Source organism: Sinocyclocheilus grahami, unplaced genomic scaffold (genome assembly GCF_001515645.1).
Source record: "Sinocyclocheilus grahami isolate Dianchi unplaced genomic scaffold, SAMN03320097.WGS_v1.1 scaffold1071.1, whole genome shotgun sequence".
In the NCBI taxonomy this organism is placed as follows: domain Eukaryota; kingdom Metazoa; phylum Chordata; class Actinopteri; order Cypriniformes; family Cyprinidae; genus Sinocyclocheilus; species Sinocyclocheilus grahami.
Genome location: NW_015506250.1, coordinates 296,193 through 320,917, shown reverse-complemented (window position 1 = coordinate 320,917; position 24,725 = coordinate 296,193). Strand labels below are relative to the sequence as shown.

General features: G+C 36.3%; 2 protein-coding genes across 3 annotated transcripts in view; both read left to right on the top strand.

Moving 5' to 3' along the window:
* The first annotated feature begins 2,379 nt into the window (after window positions 1-2,379).
* Window positions 2,380-7,051, top strand: LOC107566378 (uncharacterized). Its single transcript, XM_016251816.1, has 5 exons — window positions 2,380-2,695; window positions 2,873-3,119; window positions 3,322-3,580; window positions 6,477-6,590; window positions 6,670-7,051. The coding sequence occupies exons 1-5, from the start codon at window positions 2,520-2,522 to the stop codon at window positions 6,852-6,854; spliced, it is 981 nt and encodes a 326-aa protein (XP_016107302.1). The 5' UTR covers window positions 2,380-2,519; the 3' UTR covers window positions 6,855-7,051.
* A 2,302-nt stretch (window positions 7,052-9,353) lies between these two features.
* The window catches only part of psmd1 (proteasome 26S subunit, non-ATPase 1), a 57,383-nt gene continuing 42,011 nt past the window's right edge, over window positions 9,354-24,725 (top strand). For both annotated transcript variants that reach the window (XM_016251826.1, XM_016251827.1), the window contains exons 1-14: window positions 9,354-9,545; window positions 10,048-10,091; window positions 10,171-10,244; window positions 11,292-11,461; window positions 14,846-15,054; window positions 15,817-15,960; window positions 16,042-16,268; window positions 17,322-17,382; window positions 17,462-17,590; window positions 17,730-17,818; window positions 17,913-17,991; window positions 20,528-20,701; window positions 20,788-20,899; window positions 21,105-21,301. In XM_016251826.1, the coding sequence (XP_016107312.1) occupies window positions 9,530-9,545; window positions 10,048-10,091; window positions 10,171-10,244; window positions 11,292-11,461; window positions 14,846-15,054; window positions 15,817-15,960; window positions 16,042-16,268; window positions 17,322-17,382; window positions 17,462-17,590; window positions 17,730-17,818; window positions 17,913-17,991; window positions 20,528-20,701; window positions 20,788-20,899; window positions 21,105-21,301 (1,725 nt within the window). In that variant the 5' untranslated portion in view covers window positions 9,354-9,529. The remainder of the gene's footprint in view (window positions 9,546-10,047; window positions 10,092-10,170; window positions 10,245-11,291; window positions 11,462-14,845; window positions 15,055-15,816; window positions 15,961-16,041; window positions 16,269-17,321; window positions 17,383-17,461; window positions 17,591-17,729; window positions 17,819-17,912; window positions 17,992-20,527; window positions 20,702-20,787; window positions 20,900-21,104; window positions 21,302-24,725) is intronic.

Sequence of the window (24,725 nt, the reverse complement as noted above, 5' to 3'; positions counted from 1 at the left end):
CTATAGGTGCAAAAATAATATAAATTTTTTTTACTTGGATTTCATTAACTAGCTGCGTAACAAGAACATGACCAATTTAAGTTTATAGGACAACTAAACTATCAATTTAAACAAAAAATTACTGTCAACTACAGACGTTGCATCCATCGATTCCGCCATGTTTCTCACTGACACGCCCCCAACTCGGAAACTCGGGGCTTAAAGAAAATGTTTCCCGCTCGTAATAACGACTTTGTGGTGGCGTTCATGTGCGTTCAACTCGTAAATACGATCTATCCGACATGACTTGAACGCGCCATTATACTAGCTAGATAACTAGAAGTCTTTTAAAACAACAAGTCAAAAATGAGTACTTGAAATATTTTAAATAAAAGTTTTGGTTTTGGGTGGTTGTATCACGTTTTTGTTCTGTGACCAAGTTTGCAGATATTTTCCTTGGCTACTCATTGTTTGATTGATTTTCACACCTACAGTTCATTTCTTTTTACTTGGATTATTAGTTTGATTGGTCCATTTAAGCACTGAGTTTTCTTTCAAGTCGTCTTATTGCTTGTGACTTGGCTATTCTATACTTGTTTCTAGTTCCTGAGTTTTATGTAAATAAAAAGAATACTGCTGTATTAAGATCCACTTTCTTATCATTTGTTTTTGCAACCGGGCTGTAACACTTTGTACGTTTTTTATCTGTCTAGCTTTAACCCTACAACTCACACCAGATGTGTCCATCTAACTAGGAGTAGCGAAGTCACACTTGTAACAATACGCAGGTTTAAAAGATCAGGTAAATGCTTCTCATTGTTTAAATGCTTGTGGAACTACTTGGCAGGTTAAAAATGCAGATTAACCGGAGTCAGCGATGGGAAATTCAAAGAAACCTAAATAAACTCATTGTTCTCTTATGATAAGGTATTTGGTAATGAAGTATCAGTTAATTTTCTGGTCATATGTACTTGTGTTTTAAAAACCAAAGTAATTGAAATTGTTTCACGTTTCTTTATTTCTAAGTGTAACCTCTTTTCTGTCCTTCTTTCTGATCTTTTCTAATTCATCAAGATTATATAGATGACAGATATTGATTATAAACGTACCAAGCTTTTCATCTCCTCTTCTCTGAAGAGTGTTTTCAAAGTAATTTCCTCATACTGAAAATCTGCCGTAATTTAAATGACTAACTTTCATCATATTTTAGTCATAATATTCACAATCTGCTCTGACCAGAATTAGTGGATAAGAGTTTTAAGAAGACAAGACTTCATATTTTGATAATGACATATTTTGTCATTAAATCCAATAAATAGCCTACTATATAATTATAACTATATAGTTATAACTTTATAATGTATGTATTTCACAGCATGCTATTGAGCAGTTGAATAATGGAATTATTACACACAGATGTCTGACTTTTATTAAAATCACTAAGTATGTGTTAATGGATTTGACAGTGAACATTGAATTGTAAACATGATAACATTACACATCAGATTAAATTAATGATTACAGTGATTTCATCATACTTTATTTGATAAAAAAAAATGCAAAGTAGAATGCAAATAGTCAGAGCTGGTTAAAGGTCAGAAGGATGTCTTTGGTTTATCATTAATTACAAAACTAGTTTTTTTTTTTATATATTCAGAAGAGAGCTGTTTAAATATAAATGTCTATATAGAGATTTCGAAGGCTGACATATTATTTTAAGTTTTGAATTAAGGAAAAATTCAATAGTAACATAATGTAAGTTTAATAAATACAAATTATAAAACCATGCCATAATAATCTAAATAATCCAGACACTGTGTATAGGCTATATATATGTTTCAAAATACTGAGGAAAAACCATAGACTGTATAAACAGAGAGCAAAAAAAAACAATGAAAAGACATCAGAGATTTTGATAGCCCTCTATTTAGTTATTTATACACTCTAAAAAATGCTGGGTTGTTTCAACCCAATGTTGGGTCAAATATGGAATAACCCAACTGTTGGGTTAAATTTTGGTTAGATTTTTAAATTAACTTTTTAACCCAACAGTTGGGTTAGTCCATATTTGACCCAACATTGGGCTGAAACAACCCAGCATTTTTTACAGTGTAGTTACTATTTAAATTGAAATCACTGTTGAAATTCTATTAAGAGGAACTTACAAAATAAAAAGTACTTAATAATCATAAAGATTTCACCTTCAACGCTATCGTCTCGTCTCGTTGTAGATGTGCTTGGCCAATCAGAGGAACTTCACCTCTTTAACTCGTTCGACTAGCTTGTCAATCATGTGTGCATAAGCCCCGCCTACGCACGTGCTCAGCCAATCAGAAGACACGTACCACTTCCACCTTCACAGCGAGCTTGTCAATCTTGTGTAAATAAACCCCGCCCACACACGAGGCCGAGACATGTCCACTGTCCCTGCGAGAGCTCGTCGTCAGAATGCTCTCGAGTGAGTTTTTTAAATAAGTTTTGTGTGTGGACAACTTTGTCTTATTGTAAAGAAATAAACGAGGTGTCCGGTGAAGACGGTAATGGCTGCAGAAAGCGAGCGTGATGATCCATTCCAACAAATTCTGCATCAGATCGGTGGAAAAAGTAACATTCATTTAATCGGCGCTGTGAGAGGACCTGATGGAGACACCGGCGCATTACAAGACTTCATCACTGATATGTTTAATAACAGGGAGCGCGAAGAAACCAGCGACTGTACCGGTGTAGTGCCAAAATTTGCACCCTGCCAGATTATGCACCCCCTAGTATTGGTAGGTTTAGGTGTAGGTGTGGGGGAGGGGTTAGAATTAGGGGTGGGGTTGGGATTAGGCAATCGGGTAACGACTTCAACGAGGGGGTGCATAATCTGGCAGGGGTGCAGAATTTGGCACAACACCGGCAACAGCAACGGCGAAATCAAAATCCAAACAACCGTGTGCAGCCCTGACCAATCGCACACAGATCGATCCGAACCGAGTTCCTACGATCACTGCAAGAGCGAGAAACCAGATCCACTCCAGAACAAAACCGTGAGCTCAAACCGAATCATCGGCAGAAAGCAGAGAGCCATTAAATGCTCCGTGATCATATTCATCTTCAAACACGATTATGCGTGTCATAAAGAGAACCAGGTGTGTTTGTTAGGTGCATTTCGGGGGAAGTCATAAAACCAGTGATATCATGATTAGTTGTCATGGTGACCAAGGTGGGGGATGGTGTTCAGCAGAAATCCTGGCATCCAGTTTATTGAGTGAGGGGACTGTGACGATTTGTTAATCTAATGAATAATTGATTTGTTAAATCAAATAAAAATTAGTGTGTCAGATTGGTCGAGACGCTACAAGGGAGATCCTGAAGGATGTGAGAGCGCGGATAAAGAGAGACGCGCTCCGTCCTGCTCTGCTGGGACTCGTTCACACCGACTGTGATCAATCAGTGAGTCTCGATTCAGTGGAGTTACTGGAACGATCACTGCGAGCAGTGTTCACTAACCACCCCCCACAGGCCACATGGACCGGACGTTATGTCACAAAGTCCCCGGATGTGTTGCAGGAGATCAGGTGGAACACCTGCAGGGCTGTGAAGAGCTCAATGTCTGCAGGTCAGAGAGCCAAGCCAGTGGACTCCTGTTCTGTTGGGCATCACTCCAACATGATTTCATGTGAAAACGCAACTACTTTGCGACAAGGCAATTTCGTATGAATTTCTATGATGGGATGATGATTTTATGATTTTTTTGAAAAAAGGAAACATGATGGACCGCCCTTAACCCCACCCGGTAAGCAGATTGTACGAAAATGCACGACTGAGATTGTACGAATCAATTCGCCAAATTGCAAAATAGTTTTTCTATGTACACTTAACCATCGCACTTGTGTCTTTTTGCAGCATTTTACACATGTACTTGCATTCTAAAAACACAGCACTGAAAAAAGTCTTTAGACCGTTCACGATAGCTAAAAAGATAACTATAATGATAATTATATTAGTGTCCACATCAACGCACAATATTGTTCTGTGTATTATAAGCACGCCCTGCCGTTTTGCCGTCTACCACTTTAAATGTTTGAGCTCTTCAAAGTCACTGAATTCTGATTGGCTGTCAAAGTTTTTATCGTTCATCAGCTGAAAAAAAAAATCACTGAAAGTGATTAAAACAATATTGTTCTCAGTATCTGTCGTTATCCGTATAGCTGTAGCGTGAACTTCCCTACACTCACAGATTTAGGATGATAATTAAACCTTCATTGTGTAGCGTCTGGACCAATCAGACACACCATTTTTCATTTGATTTAACAAATCAGTTATTCATTAGATTAACAAGTCGTCACAGACCCCTCACCAAATAGACTGGGCGCCAGGATGTCTGCGAATGACCACAGGCCACTGATTACCATGGCAACCACGACACCTTTGCTAGACCAGAGCCATTTACGACCTAATGGAATGTAAGTAGGGAAAATCACTGCCTTTGAATTAGAAAGAGACACAGTGCCCAGTAGAAATTGACTCTTTTCTAATTAATCCATAGGAAAACCTTTCTTTGAATGAACACACATATCCTTCAGGTCATCGTGTATGTTGTCTTTGTTATTTTATACTGTTTTATGCAGGCTTATGATGGAAACACTCATTCCTGTCATTTTACCTATTTGTAATCCTACCACATTTAGTATCTTTGAATTCGCCTTCTGATGATCTAAACGAGAGTGTATATTATATGTTGGTACATAGGCAATATATTAGTGTCCTGAGAATCTTTAGTAATTTCGATTCACGTTCCATATGCAAATTACCATGCTTCCACACAAAGAGTCATAAAACTACCCAGTATGTCCAAACTCCCACTTGGGATTACCGTCTTTCTCATTGGACAAGCCCTCTTGAGAGGCGTGAATCTTCGCAGACTTTAAAGGCCTCACATTCAGTGACCCGCCCAGAGTCGGTGGTTCTGTTAGGTTTTGAGAAGATGTGAGCTCCAACGCTCCAGGACATCCTAAGTTCGTGCCAGGCTTCGGCCTTGACTTTTCCATTCACCAAGATTCTCTGACTCAAACTGGTTCTTTTTCATCAACCAACTTCAGCAAAGATCAACTGGGACCTTCAGATTGCATCAAACCTCTCTTTCAGACAGATGAGACGTGCAAGTATTCAAATTTAGTCTTATTAATTGATACATTAGGTATCATTTGCACCTTTTTACAAAGGTGTGTTTGAACTAAGAATCTGATGTTTCCTTCAGGCTGTAAATCTGCTGAATATCAAATGGTACCATAGTTTCATATTCTTATTTCTCTTCTCTCTACTGTGTTAAGCTTTAACCCTTTCCTATACCAACTGTATGCGTGCGTGTGTGTGTGTATGTGTATGTTAGACCAGTTTACGTGTTTATGTGTATGTTAGACCAGTTTAAGTGTTTATGTAGTATGTTAGACTAGTGTAAGTGTTTATGTAGTTAATAAAGTCTTACTTGTATCACACTTGATGTTGTTCATTGTTTGCTCATAACTGGAGTCACTTAATCATGCAGATTTATGCTACAAGCTCTTTGCAGAATTGTACAGTAAGAAAGCTATTTCCCTTAACCACGAAATTAACGTTCTTAGAATTGACAGACAGTTGACCCTGAGAGGTCAAGTAAATATCTACAGCAGATCTAAATATTTGTAATTAATTATAACTAGTTATGATTAATTATTCATATTTCCCCATGAGCTGAATCGCTACAATTGTTATCGTTTTAGTTATCGTCATTGGTTTGAATGGGCCTTTAACGTTTTTTTTTTTTTTAATTCCACTCCCCCTCATGTTGCGTTTTTAATAGCAACAACATGTGTTTGCATTTAGCCGCACTGCTTTTCCATTGTTTTTCCTATAAACGTACACATTTGATCACCTTGCTCGTGACTTTTGAAGCATCTCGCGCTATTTACGCAGAACACTTACTTGCATTGGAAAACACGAGAATTCATATGTATTCGTACGGTCTCATTAATATGTCTTAGTAGATCTGCTTACGCCCCATTGACGGTTAGCTTTAGGGGTAGACCTTCATGCATTTGCACGAAAATTGTACGTTTGCGTAAGATTCTGGTTTCAGAAACCGTTAAGCCATTGGTCATCATGGTGACCTCCTTATGTGGTCTGGACCGACTTGTTTTCTCGCTTCCTAGCTAGACAGCATTTGTGCCAATTATCTTCTTAAAAACCTCCCGAGGAACCTACATAGACAGCATTGTGGGGTATCATTGCCATAAAACACCAGCCTTTTTAGCATAATAGCCTAAAAATACAGTGCGCTGTTTATCTAGACAGTAGTTTGTGGCATGATAGCCGAGTGTGCTGCCCATCTAGCATCTTTTCAGCTTTTGGATTACTATGTAGGCCACAACTCTGGCTGAATCGCATGATTTGGGAGACTATAATGAATCGAGGCCCCTAGAAGAAATAAATAATGCGATTAATGAGTCCTTTCTCAATGGCTCTTTATGTTGCAGATAGCGCCGTTGGCGGTAAAAGCAGTTTGTTTTGGCCACTGAAAAGTTTCCCTGGAGTTTTCAGAAAGACGCACAGAGGACAGGCTGACGTAAACACTAATAGTTGGCAGCAAGGTATGAGGATGTTGTTTTGCATTCAGACTCAAACCTGTTGTTTCACTATCAACTAATCGCTCAATTGTAACTCTTCCAGCCAATCCACATGCGACCGAGGAAGGACTTCCCTGCAGATGCGGCCCACAACAGATTGACGAATTTGCAAATAGACCAAAAATGGATGAAGAACAAGCCTCAAACTGTGTGCCTGTGTGCTACGCAGGTCATATACTCTTGCACTATGACTTACCAGTCAGGAAGATTTGGAGAAATGAGAGATGAAGGCAATGAAAGGCTGCTAGAGCATTACAAATTATGCATTTTGTGTTATCTCAGAAGGATATATCACTATTATCACAGTAACACAGAGAGTTTAATAGTATTAAACAATCTAATGTGACAATTCCTGAACAATGTGATTGACTACTGCATCAACTGTTGTTTTTGAATAAAATAAATTCAAAGTTGTTGCATCGACTGACCAATAAATAAGGTATTTTGTACTTCAGGCAGGAGTCCTTCATGTGATTCTGAAGAAAACAAGACATATACAAGCCATATTGGGGAATAAATGAAAATGGAAGAGTTTACATTAGGCTACCTCGGTCGTACTTTATGACTTGTCGTTCACACAGAACGCATTTTTGCGTTCCTCTGCTGTACCTTTTCATAGATTTTCTATGTAAACATGCACTGGACATACATGCTTGACTGTTTTCGTCTGCAGGCTGTTTTCAATCTGAACTACTGAATCAGTGTATTGGAAACGAGTGATTCATTTGAGTCGGTTCTTTTCATGATTCATTCCGATTGATTCAAACGGATCACACTCACGCACTGAATCGTTTTGGAGAGGTTTTTCACTTCGTAAAATAGGCCTACAGGATACTTTAAAACAGCAGTTCTCAACCAGGGGACGGGGGGAAGTAAGTTCAATTAAAACAATCTAATTAAACTATTAAAATGACTAAAATCAACACTATAAATGTACAAACATACTGTAGGCTGACATTTTTTATTCTAATTTTATTTGGTCCTATGGAAGCTTTCCGGCACAATAGATATTATAGAATTAAGAGAAAATGGTCCGAATTGTGAGATAAAAAGTTACCATTCATTCATTAATTTATTTTATTTTATTTGAGATTCAAAAACAATGGAATTTGTTCCATGTTTTTATTTTATTTGAGATTTTAAAACAGGAATTTGTTCCATGTTTTTATTTTATTTGAGATTTTAAAACAGGAATTTGTTCCATGTTTTTATTTTATTTGAGATTTTAAAACAGGAATTTGTTCCATGTTTTTATTTTATTTGAGATTTTAAAACAGGAATTTGTTCCATGTTTTTATTTTATTTGAGATTTTAAAACAGGAATTTGTTCCATGTTTTTATTTTATTTGAGATTTTAAAACAGGAATTTGTTCCATGTTTTTATTTTATTTGAGATTTTAAAACAGGAATTTGTTCCATGTTTTTATTTTATTTGAGATTTTAAAACAGGAATTTGTTCCATGTTTTTATTTTATTTGAGATTTTAAAACAGGAATTTGTTCCATGTTTTTATTTTATTTGAGATTTTAAAACAGGAATTTGTTCCATGTTTTTATTTTATTTGAGATTTTAAAACAGGAATTTGTTCCATGTTTTTATTTTATTTGAGATTTTAAAACAGGAATTTGTTCCATGTTTTTATTTTATTTGAGATTTTAAAACAGGAATTTGTTCCATGTTTTTATTTTATTTGAGATTTTAAAACAGGAATTTGTTCCATGTTTTTATTTTATTTGAGATTTTAAAACAGGAATTTGTTCCATGTTTTTATTTTATTTGAGATTTTAAAACAGGAATTTGTTCCATGTTTTTATTTTATTTGAGATTTTAAAACAGGAATTTGTTCCATGTTTTTATTTTATTTGAGATTTTAAAACAGGAATTTGTTCCATGTTTTTATTTTATTTGAGATTTTAAAACAGGAATTTGTTCCATGTTTTTATTTTATTTGAGATTTTAAAACAGGAATTTGTTCCATGTTTTTATTTTATTTGAGATTTTAAAACAGGAATTTGTTCCATGTTTTTATTTTATTTGAGATTTTAAAACAGGAATTTGTTCCATGTTTTTATTTTATTTGAGATTTAAAAACAAAATAATTTGTTCCATGTTTTTATTTTATTTTGTTATTTTATGTTATATTATTTTGTTATTTTATGTTATATTATTTTGTTATTTTATGTTATATTATTTTGTTATTTTATGTTATGTTATGCTATGTTATTTAATTTAACTTTGTTATTTTGTTAATTTATTTTATGTTATTTTATTTTGTTATTTTATTTTATGTTATGTTATTTAATTTAACTTTATGTTATTTTGTTAATTTATTTGATGTCATTTTATTTTATTGTGTTATTTTATTTTATGTTATTTTGTTAATTAATTTAATGTTATTTTGTTATTTTACTTTCAGCTTTAAAAAACAGAAATGCATCCGCTCTGCATGTTAGACCATCGAGTGGCAGATAAACCAGCCGCTTCAAATGCTCTTCTCCGAACTGCAGAGAAGAAGAGCCGCTGTAGGGTTGACCGTCTCAAAGCCTGTCTAGAAACAGTTATTTTTTACTCTTGCCTAACTAAAATATGAATTTAAAAATAATTGCTATGACCCATTAAAGAATACTTTTATAGTACCTGCTAACTGCCACGTCCATGTATTCCGCAGTATGTGATTTTACACCAAACAGCAAGCGATATCTTCAGGCAGAGTTCCGGCGCGTCCCGCACAAGCGCTCATTGTCAGATGAGTTTGAGCCTCCGCCGCCGCTGCTGCTGCTGTTGTGTAATAGCAGTCGATCGCTCCTCATTGAGAGTGAAATAGACTTTATTCTTCTTCTCCTCACTGTTTGTGTGTTTAAATCGTTGTGCTGGAGGAGATCCGGTGACGGTCATAGACAGACATGATCACTTCAGCCGGTGAGTGAACCAGAAAGAGCGCGTTTGATTTAGCTGAGTCACACAGCTAACGGCTAGCACGGCGCATCTGTGACTTCAGCGAGCTCTACGACGTTATTTGTGCTTTCTGCTAATAAATGTACTCGTGTATGGTCTACTTTAGCCCCTAAAAGCAGTGGTGATAGTGTAACTGTTTGCTAATGTCATTTCTAATGACTTTGACTTCAGTGGCTAGTTTACATCGGCCACCGAAACTAAGAAATTAGCGCGAGTTATTAAACATGTGATGTGTTATGTGTCAGTATTGTTTTTACTGCATAAATGTCACAAAGCCATGTATCTGTTATTTGTGACTGAAACGGATGTCTGAGGATGTTCTTTAGCAGATCTGTCTTGTCACTGTCATTAAACACAACATAGAAGAGACTGATATAAGTTAACTGACGGATAGATAGATGGATGGATGGATGGATATATACACAGACTGTATATACTGTACTGATGGGGTTTTGCTGTTTTGCAGCTGGTATCATTTCCCTCCTGGATGAAGACGAGCCGCAGCTCAAGGTACAGATGAGCTCTGTCTAACACATCAGAGCTGCTTATACTGAGGTGGCATTAACAATCTTGTGTTTTTCTTTTAAAGGAGTTTGCTCTACATAAACTAAACTCCATTGTCAATGACTTTTGGGCTGAGATTTCAGAGTCTGTAGACAAAATGTAAGTAGCATTGATTGTTTTAGAAGAGAATTGCACATAAAACTGCCGTGAACTCATCTAAATTGTTCAAACCTGTTTAAGCAGGGGTGAGGTTAAATGTGAGCCAAAATCATCACAATTAAAAGAACCAAAGACTTAAACTACTTCAGTCTGTGTGCATTGAATTTATTTAATACACGAGTTTCACAATTTGATGTATATGTATATGTATGTATGTATGTGTATAATTTTATTTTTTTTAATGTAAAGTGTACCCCATGTGAACAGCATGAATCTTGAGGGAAACAATTGTAATATTGTAATTTTACAGCTGTTCTGTAAACAAAATTATTATTTAATTCTCATTTTTATTGTATAATAGCAATAATATAGTAATAGTGAAATTAGTGGTATTTTATAGGGATTTTCTAATTTTTAAAATTTTAATTAAAAGTAAAAATACAATTGAAATACTACTACTAATTTCTATTATTAGTAATTACTTGAGTTTGTCTTGTAATACTATAATAGGAAAGAAATAGTAATATATTTATTTTTGTTTGCAATGTTTATTTAAATTTTTTTTACAGGACTGTAGCATTATTGGAATAGTAATATATTTATTATAATTTAAAATATATTATAATTATAATTTAAATAAAACATTCTATTGTGAATAGTAATAATTCCTCTTGTTATTAATTGCTTGTCTTTTTACAATACAGTAGTATTATTGTAACAGTGTTATGTTTCTTTATTTATTTACTTTTATAATTTTGTGATAATTGTCATTGTTATTTTCATTTTATATTTTTTAAATCATAAAGCTAAAAGAAGAAATATTATTTCAAAAATACAATAAAGCGTAAAAATTAGTAAGCAGTAGTAATAATACTATTAAAGTGTAAAAAATAGTAATTAATAATCATAATAAGTTATTGTTCAAAAATTTTGATTGAAGAGATATTTTGCCATTACAATAATACCATTGTAGTGTAAAAGTGATGAACAATTTCATATGAATGTTTAGATACCAGTGATGTGATGAACTAAGTTTTTCTCCGTCAGCGAGGTCCTGTATGAGGATGAGACGTTTTGTAGCAGAGAGTTTGCTGCGCTGGTGGCTTCTAAAGTGTTTTACCACCTCGGAGCTTTTGAGGAGTCTTTAAACTATGCACTGGGTGCTGGAGATCTCTTCAATGTCAGTGACAATTCAGAATATGTGGAGACAATTATTGGTAAGTGAAGAGCTGTCTCTGAAATTAATTTAAAAGCAATTAATACTTCTATTCAGCAAATTTGATAGTAAAGACATTTGTGTTACAAAAGATTGACATTTCAAATGTTGTTCTTTTGAACGTTCTACTCATTTAAAGAAGCTTAAAAAATATTAAGCAGTTGTCTCCAACACTGATAATAATCGGAAATGTTATTTGACCATCAAATCGGCTTTGTTTTTTGACCATCGTCACAACTTGAAATTGTTAGAATATTTCACAGTATTACTGTTTTACTGTATCTTTGATCACATAAACGCCAATGGTGCAACGGATCACAAAATATGTTTCGGATCAGCCAAAAAAAAAAATAAAAAGTTTGCTTATCATTTATTACTGAAAACTTTAAGTACTTCTATACCGCAGCAAAAACTACCAGCTTAACTAATAAAGTCAGTAATAAAACAAGAATAATTACACAAATTACAAGCATAGATGAATACAACAAAACACAGTTACAAATAAAGACAGTAACAGTAGCATTCAGGTGCAGAAATGTAATTAAGTGTAAAATAGCACAACAGTGCTCACTGCATAAGTTAAATACATGGTGTTGTTTGATTAGCAGACAGAAGCAAGTATTAATGGGCCGCTATCTCAAAGACCAAATGCACGGACCTAATACTGACACGCATCCGGTTTCTTTCTCAGTCCCCCTGTAGTCAAAAATTGTATCCTTTAAAACGCATTGTTGATCATCAAAATGACACATTTAAATGTTTTTTTTCTTGTGAAAATAATTTTCTCATACAGTAACTGTTACCGTATTAACCTGGCTGCCTTCTCACCAGACCCTCTGCTTTGCAGCACAGTTAATGATATGCTAAGGATAGGATCCCTTGACGTGATTGGTTATTGAATTTTGTGACGTAGCAAAACAAAGGCTGTTTCAAACCGCGTTTCTGTGACTGCCTTTGGGAAGTTACAGTTTTAAGGAGAAAATACTCAGCAATGGTGTTGATAAATGGATTGGCACATGGTTTGTCTAAAAGCATATTAAAAACACCACACAGACAAATAAACAACATAAAAAAACTTGATTTTCACCACAGGGGGACTTTAAGACATAAGCTTACCAGAATACTTCCCAAAACAGGTATTTTAAAGGGGTCATGACATGTATTTTTTTTTTTTTTTTTATATATATGTTCCTTGAGGTTTACTTATAATGTTAATAAAGTTTTTTGCACAAAAAACAAATAAATATGTGTAAAAAGGATTATTTTTAACCCTCATCCTGAACCTCTCTCTAAAATGACCTAAGGCTTGTCAGTAATCGGCCACTGTTATGATTAGCTAACGTCACTTCATAGGAAACAGTGTCAGCGCCCCCTCGCTATTGCATGTTTTGACAACATGATCAAGGTCATTTCCAGACAAAGCATTATGAAATTCTTTACTTACGGTTTGTGATGCAGCTGCAGTCAGATCTAGTACCGCTTCATCTTTCAACAAATGTTTCTTTGTGAACTCTCCATGACACTGTGCCTCGTTTACAAAACAACACTCTCCGATCAATCCTCAGACACAATCCGGGGTGCCATTAAATATAAACATGCCACTTGTTCCTTACGCTGAGATCTTTCTGATATCTGTACAAAGATGTGAACGAGCCGTTTAAACCAAACGTGTCAAAGTGAACAATCTTTCACGCATTTTGTCCGATTGACGACAGACTCGAGCGTGTGGACAAATTATGGATGTAATTTTCATTTCATCTTGCCTGTAATGCCTGAGCAGCATTTGCGAGTGCAGCACATAATTGATTACAGCGTTACTGGGGAAACTGCTATCTCTCCCGCTCTAAGCGCCTCCTGCTGGCAGAGAATGAATTTGCATATATATATATATATATATATATATACAGTGGGTACGGAAAGTATTCAGACCCCCTTAAATTTTTCACTTTGTTATATTGCAGCCATTTGCTAAAATCATTTAAGTATTTATCACCAACGTTTACCATCCAACCTGACCGAACTGGAGAGGATCTGCAAGGAGGGATGGCAGAGGATCCCCAAATCCAGGTGTGAAAACTTGTTGCATCTTTCCCAAAAAGACTCATGGCTGTATTAGATCAAAAGGGTGCTTCTACTAAATACTGAGCAAATGATCTGAATACTTAGGACCATGTGATATTTCAGTTTTTCTTTTTTAATAAATCTGCAAAAATGTCAACAATTCTGTGTTTTTCTGTCAATATGGGGTGCTGTGTGTACATTAATGAGAAAAAAAAATTACTTAAATGATTTTAGCAAATGGCTGCAATATAACAAAGAGTGAAAAATTTAAGGGGGTCTGAATACTTTCCGTACCCACTGTATATATGCTGCCACAAATAGAGTGCAAGTCTGTGGGAAACACTGCACTGTGTCAGAAAGTGAACGCGCATCTGTTGAATGTATCCAGTGTAGACAAGATAGCGGCAGTGATTGTCATTTCTGTTTGTTTTTGATGTGACGCTAAATGAGTGTCGCATTGCATAATCAAGACAAGTGTCAGCTGTTAAGTGCGTGAACGTCAGTGGGCGGGGCCTATGGTGAGAAGACTATTTGTCTTGCTCTGGAGGCAGTGTTTATGCAAATGATTGTTCACCTGTGACATCATCTTGCCCCTCAGATCCAAACGAGCCATTTTTGGAGCTTGATCAAATAAATGCTTTGTTTATAATGCGGAGGAGGTTTTAAGCTATGAAACTTGCAGGATGTTTTAATGGTGCAAAGACCTCTTATCTGCCAAAAGATTAAGGCAAATTTGATTTCTCATGTCATGACCGCTTTAAAGGGTTACTCCACCCCAAAATAAAAATTCTGTCATTAATTACTCACCCTCGTGTCGTTTCAAACCCGTAAGACCATTCATCTTCAGAACACAAATTAAGATATTTTTGATGCATTCTGAGAGCTCTCTGACCCTCGATAGACAGCAAGGATCCTAACACGATCAAGGTTCAGAAACGTAGCAAGGAGATTGTTAAAATCCATGCGACATCAGGGGTGCAACCGTAATTTTACAAAGCTACAAGAATACTTTTTGTATGCAAAAAAACCAAAAACAACAACTTTATTCAACAATTCGTCTCCTTCGCGTCACCATAGCACCATTTTAGAGGCTATTCACTGAACGTAAACCGCATATGCTGTTCTGTGTCAGCTGCACCACACAGATACGTTTTCTACATTTATTTACGCTTTGATTTGACCAAAAACAACGTATCCGTGTGGTGTGGCTGACACCCGATCCGTTGTATTCCTAATAAATGCTGACTTGGAGAGCACAAGAGACTTCTTTCAAAAACATAAATCTTACCAACCCGTGTCAATATATTGTCTTTTTGCCCATCAGCCAAGTGTATCGATCATTACACCAAACTGCGTGTCGAGAATGCCGAGCTGCCAGAGGATGAGGAGAAGAAAAGCATCGATCCTCGTCTGGAGGGAATCGTCAACAAGATGTTCCAGCGCTGCTTAGGAGATCACATGTACAAACAAGCCATCGGCATCGCGCTGGAGACCCGGCGCTTGGACATCTTTGAGAAAACCATCCTGGAATCTGTATGTTATTTATCTGCAGAGTCATGAATTGAATATTAATCTTAAAGGGATAGTTCACCCAAAAATGAAAATTCTGTCATTAATTACTCACCCTCATGTCGTTCCAAACCTGTAAGACCTTCGTTCATCTTCGGAACACAAATTAAGATATTTTTGATGCATTCTGAGAGCTCTCTGACCCTCCATAGACAGCAATGTAATTACCATGATCAAGGCTCAGAAACGTAGCAAGGACATCGGTAAAATAATCCATGTCCCATCAGGGGTTCAACCATAATTTTACGAAGCTACGAGAATACTTTTTGTGTGCAAATAGAACAAAAATAACTACTTTATTAACAATTCGTCTCCTCAGCGTCACCCTATAGCGCCATTTTGGAGAGTAACGTATGTACGCGGATACGCTGTTTACGTTCAAATCAAAGCGTAAACAATGTATCTGCGTACATTCGTTGCATACTCTCCAAAATGGCGCTATAGGGTGACACGGAGGAGACGAATTGTTGAATAAAGTCGTTCTTTTTGTTTTCTTTGTCCTTGCTACGTTTCTGAGCCTTGATCATGGTAATTGCATTGCTGTCTATGGAGGGTCAGAGAGCTCTCAGAATTCATCAAAAAATCTTAATTTGTGTTCCAAAGATGAACGAAGGTCTTACAGGTTTGGAACGACATGAGGGTGAGTAATTAATGACAGAATTTTCATTTTTGGGTGAACTATCCCTTTAAGAACCATATTTCAGACCTTGTTTGGTTTTCCCACAGAAGGACATTGGTGGTTTGCTGGCCTACAGCCTGAAGATCTGCATGTCCCTCATGCAGAACAAGAAGTTTCGTAACGATGTTCTCAGAGTTCTCGTGAAGCTGTACATGAACCTGGAGAAGCCTGACTTCATTAACGTTTGCCAGGTGACCTGTCCTGAGCGGATTGATCTTTATCCTTCTGTGCGTTCAGAGATTCCTTTCTCACTTTGTTGTTTTTCATCTTAGTGTCTGATTTTCCTCAACGACCCTCAAGCTGTGAGCGATATATTGGAGAAGCTTGTGAAAGATGATAACCTCCTGATGGCCTATCAGATCTGCTTTGACCTGTATGAAAGTGCCAGCCAGCAGTTCCTGTCCTCTGTCATTCAGAACCTGCGGACCGTAGGCACACCCATCCCCGCGGTGCCCGGATCCACCAACACCGGTACTGTGCCCACCCAAGAGAAAGACAGGTAGGCATGTTACTGCTTCCATATTGGTGTATCAAATGAATTGATAAATGAGTTTAGAAAAATCATATCTTTCAGTCTATATTGGCGCTTTTCCACTGCATGGTATGGCATGGCACGGGTCACTTTTGGGGGATTTTCCACTGGGTACAGTACCTGGTACCTGGTACTTTTTTCAGTACCACTTCGGTTGAGGTTCCAAGTGAACCGTACCGTTACCAAAACGTGACGTGTAAACTCTGCTGATCACGGATTGGCTGGAGAGAATCGTCTACTTGCGTCATTGAACTTGCGACACAAGCACAACAGTACCACTAGATTTAAATCGGCACAGCCAGTGAAGGATCGAATGCAACTGTTTTGAACGAGCGCACCTTTTTTTAACAACAAAAAATGTCTGTTTCGTGGTCTGTTGAGGAAGTACAGACGTTCCTCTCGTTGATAGCAGAGGAGCGGATCCAGCGAGAGCTTGATGGGGCGACGTGGAATGAAAACGTTTTGCAGGAGTCGCGGCAGTAGACGGCAGCGCAACTATAACGACATGTGAATAATCCTGCCCACTCTAAAGCAGTACTGACCTGCAGTGGAAACACAAACCGAGCTGAGCCGTGACTAGTCGTACCACGCAGTGGAAAAGCGAATGGGTGCCAGAGTTAAGCTTCAAAAAGCACATACAGCCGTCATGATAGTAGTAGTTTTATGTGTGTATTTTCCATTTTTTTTTATATATTAAGAAAATGAAGGCTATTCCACCCCATATTTACATTTATTTAAATGCGAAAAAATTAAAACATACAGTATTTCATTGTCATTGACAATTAGAAACGTCACTGCAAAAAATAATAATGGTCCTAAAAGAGGCTTCATTTTCTTTGCATTTTTCGTTTTTGTAAATTTATTTATTCAAGTTAGTTTTCTTGAGTCACCCCCCTTAATCATAGTAAAATCACTTCACTTTAACTCACATCCTTGAGGGTTATTTTAACAAAAAGGTTGAAATCTAAGAAATTGTAATCTGATTTGGAACAAAAATTGAATATGTTGTTATTGTTTCAGTGATGCCATGGAGACGGAGGATAAAGCTGGAAGTTCTCCAGCTGGAAAAGCTGCAGATGTGGTGAGTCATCACTAAGTCTTTTAGCTCATCTGATATCAGTCTTGTATACAATTTTTTAAATTGTATTTTCTTAAAATAGAAGGGTGAGCCCAAAGACCAGAACTCAAAAATGATCAAAATACTAAGTGGTGAAATGGCCATTGAGCTGCACCTTCAGTTCCTCATTCGAAACAACAACGCAGATCTGATGATCCTCAAAAACACAAAGGTGAGAATCCAGCTCTTGAACTGATTAAATCCTCTAATGGTCTTTGATATCAGCTGAAGTAAATGTAGTATAAATCAAATCCTAGATGTTGGTAAACTCAAATTCGTAAGCTAATTGTTTTATTCCTGGGTCATTTCAGGATGCGGTGCGAAATTCGGTGTGTCACACAGCGACGGTCATAGCAAACTCATTCATGCACACGGGAACAACAAGTGACCAGTTTCTACGGTAAAGCACATTCACATGCTTAGTCTCGCTAATCCCTAATGATACTGATAACAAGAAAACAGATTATGATAATTGTCTCCTTTGTATTTTACAGAGAGAATTTGGAGTGGCTGGCAAGAGCAACTAACTGGGCCAAATTTACAGCAACAGCCAGTCTTGGCGTCATTCATAAGGTTAGCATTGTCATTATGCTCAAGACGCTTCCCACAAAAAGGGAGCAGTTTGGTGATTGTTTGCTTTTGTTTGTTTTGCATTTGTTTGCTTTTAAGATGTTTGCTTGCTTTAGATTATTTCAGATGTTTGTTTGATTTTAAGATGTTTGCTTGCTTTAGTTTTAGATATTCAGTTGCTTTTTGTTTGTTTGCTATATTTATATTTTTCTTTTACATGTTTGTTTGCTTTTGTTTTTACGGAAGTTCTAAGCGGCCATGCAATATATTTTTTTTCCTTGTTTTCTCGTTATAATGACTTAATTTTCTCGTTATCTCGACATAACAAAAGTTGTTTTCTCGTTATAACGACTTAATTTTCTCGTTATCTCGACATAACAAAAGTTGTTCTCTAAGTTACAAAACTGTGCCAACAGGTGGCACTATTGACCTGAATATAACTGATGGGGTGTTGTAGGTTATACTGTATGTCCACTTTACTGTACGCGTTTGGGATAGAATAGGACCTTCCTCGTGATCGATATAAATTGTGCAATATTGTTCATTACTGAGATTTAATTCGTTCATAAATGTTAAATGCTTGAATCAATATGACTATTTTGTGTATTAAGTTCTTGCTAGATGCATTCGTTTCACCAACGCGTTCTGTGTCATATTTGTAATGTGCCTCTTTTCCTTATTATTAATCTTTATTGTTAATCATTAAATGTATATTGATAAGAAATGTGATTTATATGTAAAGTGTATAGGCTAATTTAATTCAGTGATGTTCTACAGTGATGTAATCTTTTGTTTTCTCTACATTTCTTTGTGGAAACCACACAAACACACACACATACATAGGCCTACACATGAATTAACGCTCTTTTTAAACAGAAGCTTGTAACGCACATGATATCAGTCACAGCATATAATGACTACTAAAAATTACAAATTATATTTAATTTTCTTTCAAATAAAAGGAAAATGAAAAGTGAGTTGAATCCAAGCAGCTCTAAAAGATTTTAGAATAGTTCTGCATCCTGAAGGCGCTCCGCCTGTGTTTGCAGTGTTGCTTTGACCTTAAACATGTTAATTACACGAACAAAATGTTTAGCGTGCTGTCTCTGGAAATATCAACCGTGATTGATCAGCCTTTATTTTTGTATTGTTGACGTTATTACTATCGTTATTATTATCTGTCCATCAAATGCGTGTCAAAGTTGAGTTCGTTACTATAGCAACAGTAGATCAAACAATCATTGTAAAAAAAATAAAAACTTTGTCGAGATAACGAGAAAACAACTCCCGTTATGTCGAGATAACGAGAAAATTAAGTTGTTATAACGAGAAAACAACTTTTGTTATGTCGAGATAACGAGAAAATTAAGTCGTTATAACGAGAAAACAACTTTTGTTATGTCGAGATAATGAGAAAACAACTCCCATTATGTCGAGATAACGAGAAAACAAGGAAAAAAACTTCCGTATGTTTTAGATGTTTGTTTGCTTTTGTTTTAGATAAATGTGTGTTTTGTTTGTTTGCTTTTGTTTGTTTTAGATGTGTGTGTTTTCTGGTTTTAGATTTAAGATGTGAATGTTTTTGTTAGTTTATTTTAGATGTTTTATTTGTGTATTTAGTACGGATGAACAATACAGTTAGTCCACAGTTCAATACATACCTCCGTTTTTTAAACATGGTTTTCGGTTGTAATGGCTTGGCACATTAGAGTGTTTTTTGCAACAAATTAACAACAAAAAACTTCTGTACACTGGAAAAAGCGTGGATTATTATTTGCGTACTTAATTTCTTTTGACAGTGGTATTATTTTTCCAATTTTTACCCAAAATGGGATGAATTGGCCATTATTGAGTGCTATAAATGCATGTAATGTGTGTTTCATTCATACTGGTAGCCAGAGAGAGCCCCCGCGCAGAAACTCCACATATGCATCACAGAAGTAACACACTGATGGCCTTCCAGGAAATTCTTAATATGGATAAAGGCATCGCTATTGCTGTAACTGAATAAAACGATATAATGTTAAACTTTTGTATTATGAAATGTAAGGACAATAAACACTTGCCTGCGACAATATATGGTTTATCTGTGTTCTTCAAGCCATCTCGGGTTCTTTCATGATGTTTAAGTAAATATTTAACAGCCATTTCTAATCAACATAGCCTTTATTACAGTATAGAATATATTTTCTGCCTCATTCTGTGACAAGAAGCCGCATCAGATCACAAAAGGATATTATTTTAAACACGCGACTGATGTTGTGAAGTAAATACAATTTTATAATTATAAATATAATATCATTTATAATTATTAGTAATTACTAATTAAAGTATACTAATACACACACATGCATGCAGCCCGGTTATTGCATTACTTTGTCATTACGGAACATTGAGACATTTCAACATAGCAGGAAGCTCATATTTTGTTCTGTCTGTAGAAAGTGACTGGAATATATTATTTTCTTCATAAAAAGTAATATAATCAATGTTATTACTTTTTAATTTATTTGTTAAATTTGTATGCATTTGTGTGCAGGGCCATGAAAAGGAAGCACTACAGTTAATGGCAACTTACCTGCCCAAAGACACCTCACCTGGATCAGCCTATCAGGAAGGAGGAGGGCTGTACGCTCTTGGGCTGATCCATGCTAATCACGGAGGGGACATCATTGACTACCTTCTGAGCCAGCTGAAGAATGCCAGTAATGATGTATGTGCATAATCACGCTCAAATAAAGTTTCACGGCACTGCAATTCCAGAAAGCAGGAATAACTCTACATCAAATTTTTTTGCAGATTGTTCGACACGGTGGCGCTCTGGGACTCGGGTTAGCGGCCCTGGGCACTGCTCGCCAAGACGTCTACGACCTGCTCAAATCAAACCTCTATCAAGATGACGCAGTAACAGGCATGTGCAGCGTTTTCATCTTATTTTGGCACCTTCATTAAAAAAAAGTTCATCTGTATCAGTAGTTATCATGAAGGCAAGCATCGCTGTTACTATTGGTCAAATTTTGGGCAACCACGCAGAACAATCAGGTTTAAATGGGCAACATTCGGTCTGTAATTCTATGTTAAGCTCGCGGTCATCTTGTTAATTGGTGTTGTCACAGGAGAGGCGGCTGGTCTTGCTCTGGGGCTGGTGATGTTGGGCTCAAAGTCGGCCCAGGCCATTGAGGACATGGTGGGCTATGCTCAGGAAACCCAGCATGAGAAGATCCTGCGTGGACTAGCTGTTGGCATCGCAATGGTGATGTATGGAAGGATGGAAGAGGCCGATGCTCTAATTGAGAGTCTGTGTAGAGATAAGGTGAGCACTGAGTTTTTACATATATTTTAAGTCAAAAATATTTCTGTACATACAATTAATTGCATTAAAAAATTTAATGTTTCGTATAGGGGTGTGCGATTATATGTCGTCTGCGATAATATAGTAATTGTTGTTTTAACGATGTGCGATTTGACATTATCGAGTATTTTGCAAAAACCATTCAAAACACCCCTCGCACACATACATCCCGTGAAGTCTAGACTAGTGCGCATTTACAGTGCGTTCTTTCACTGCATGATTCAGTCTAATAAAATGCATTTAGAATGATCACAAAATTCAAGACATGGGGACAGAAAATGTATACATTTATATAATTTCATATAGTTCATCAATATCACACAAAGAGTGGCGTTTTCTTCTCCAAAAATTACCATGATTACAAACGTGATATTTGATTTTTTGCAACAGTTCAATAAACAAGAAGTTAATCAAGAGACTTACGTTTTAGACACCATATTGCCTGTTTTTGCTCTATTTCGACAACAAAATAATTCCAAGCAGATGTGTGTGTTTTCTGGTTTTAGATTTAAGATGTGAATGTTTTTGTTAGTTTATTTTAGATGTTTTATTTGTGTATTTAGTACGGATGAACAATACAGTTAGTCCACAGTTCAATACATACCTCCGTTTTTTAAACATGGTTTTCGGTTGTAATGGCTTGGCACATTAGAGTGTTTTTTGCAACAAATTAACAACAAAAAACTTCTGTACACTGGAAAAAGCGTGGATTATTATTTGCGTACTTAATTTCTTTTGACAGTGGTATTATTTTTCCAATTTTTACCCAAAATGGGATGAATTGGCCATTATTGAGTGCTATAAATGCATGTAATGTGTGTTTCATTCATACTGGTAGCCAGAGAGAGCCCCCGCGCAGAAACTCCACATATGCATCACAGAAGTAACACACTGATGGCCTTCCAGGAAATTCTTAATATGGATAAAGGCATCGCTATTGCTGTAACTGAATAAAACGATATAATGTTAAACTTTTGTATTATGAAATGTAAGGACAATAAACACTTGCCTGCGACAATATATGGTTTATCTGTGTTCTTCAAGCCATCTCGGGTTCTTTCATGATGTTTAAGTAAATATTTAACAGCCATTTCTAATCAACATAGCCTTTATTACAGTATAGAATATATTTTCTGCCTCATTCTGTGACAAGAAGCCGCATCAGATCACAAAAGGATATTATTTTAAACACGCGACTGATGTTGTGAAGTAAATACAATTTTATAATTATAAATATAATATCATTTATAATTATTAGTAATTACTAATTAAAGTATACTAATACACACACATGCATGCAGCCCGGTTATTGCATTACTTTGTCATTACGGAACATTGAGACATTTCAACATAGCAGGAAGCTCATATTTTGTTCTGTCTGTAGAAAGTGACTGGAATATATTATTTTCTTCATAAAAAGTAATATAATCAATGTTATTACTTTTTAATTTATTTGTTAAATTTGTATGCATTTGTGTGCAGGGCCATGAAAAGGAAGCACTACAGTTAATGGCAACTTACCTGCCCAAAGACACCTCACCTGGATCAGCCTATCAGGAAGGAGGAGGGCTGTACGCTCTTGGGCTGATCCATGCTAATCACGGAGGGGACATCATTGACTACCTTCTGAGCCAGCTGAAGAATGCCAGTAATGATGTATGTGCATAATCACGCTCAAATAAAGTTTCACGGCACTGCAATTCCAGAAAGCAGGAATAACTCTACATCAAATTTTTTTGCAGATTGTTCGACACGGTGGCGCTCTGGGACTCGGGTTAGCGGCCCTGGGCACTGCTCGCCAAGACGTCTACGACCTGCTCAAATCAAACCTCTATCAAGATGACGCAGTAACAGGCATGTGCAGCGTTTTCATCTTATTTTGGCACCTTCATTAAAAAAAAGTTCATCTGTATCAGTAGTTATCATGAAGGCAAGCATCGCTGTTACTATTGGTCAAATTTTGGGCAACCACGCAGAACAATCAGGTTTAAATGGGCAACATTCGGTCTGTAATTCTATGTTAAGCTCGCGGTCATCTTGTTAATTGGTGTTGTCACAGGAGAGGCGGCTGGTCTTGCTCTGGGGCTGGTGATGTTGGGCTCAAAGTCGGCCCAGGCCATTGAGGACATGGTGGGCTATGCTCAGGAAACCCAGCATGAGAAGATCCTGCGTGGACTAGCTGTTGGCATCGCAATGGTGATGTATGGAAGGATGGAAGAGGCCGATGCTCTAATTGAGAGTCTGTGTAGAGATAAGGTGAGCACTGAGTTTTTACATATATTTTAAGTCAAAAATATTTCTGTACATACAATTAATTGCATTAAAAAATTTAATGTTTCGTATAGGGGTGTGCGATTATATGTCGTCTGCGATAATATAGTAATTGTTGTTTTAACGATGTGCGATTTGACATTATCGAGTATTTTGCAAAAACCATTCAAAACACCCCTCGCACACATACATCACGTGAAGTCTAGACTAGTGCGCATTTACAGTGCGTTCTTTCACTGCATGATTCAGTCTAATAAAATGCATTTAGAATGATCACAAAATTCAAGACATGGGGACAGAAAATGTATACATTTATATAATTTCATATAGTTCATCAATATCACACAAAGAGTGGCGTTTTCTTCTCCAAAAATTACCATGATTACAAACGTGATATTTGATTTTTTGCAACAGTTCAATAAACAAGAAGTTAATCAAGAGACTTACGTTTTAGACACCATATTGCCTGTTTTTGCTCTATTTCGACAACAAAATAATTCCAAGCACAGCACAGTTTTGCGTCTCTGAGCAACATGACGGTGTTTCATTCCTGAATTAATCAACCGTTTAAATGATTCGGTTCAATCGCAACGACTCACTTATTAACAGTGACTTGCTGCCACCTACTGGTGGACTTAATTTCACATTTATAGTATCTTTTTTTATTTAAATAATTTCAAATAACAATATTCAACGTTTTATGTTTATGTATATCAAAACATTGTTAATGCATTTGTAACTACAGGTTAAATGCATTCATGTCCTGCACTAAACAGTGTGTAAACACATCTAAATGCCACTTCAGATTAGGGCTGGCCATTATATAAAAAAATGTATATCTCGATATTGTCAAAATGTTTACGATATTCGATATCTCTATGTTTGCATTTTCTTTCAAATAATAAAAAAAACTAACTATAAACGAACAATTGCTTTACGTGGAATTGCCGCTATTTGAAAGTGAAAGTAAAATGCACACGGTGCTTTAACAAGCTATTTAAAAGCGAAGGAAAGCGAGGAAAAGAGGAAACGCCCCGCCCCCACAGTGATACCGGTATTATCCGTGTTGTCACATGTCGATTAACTGGTGGGAAAATTTTCTCACCGTCACAAC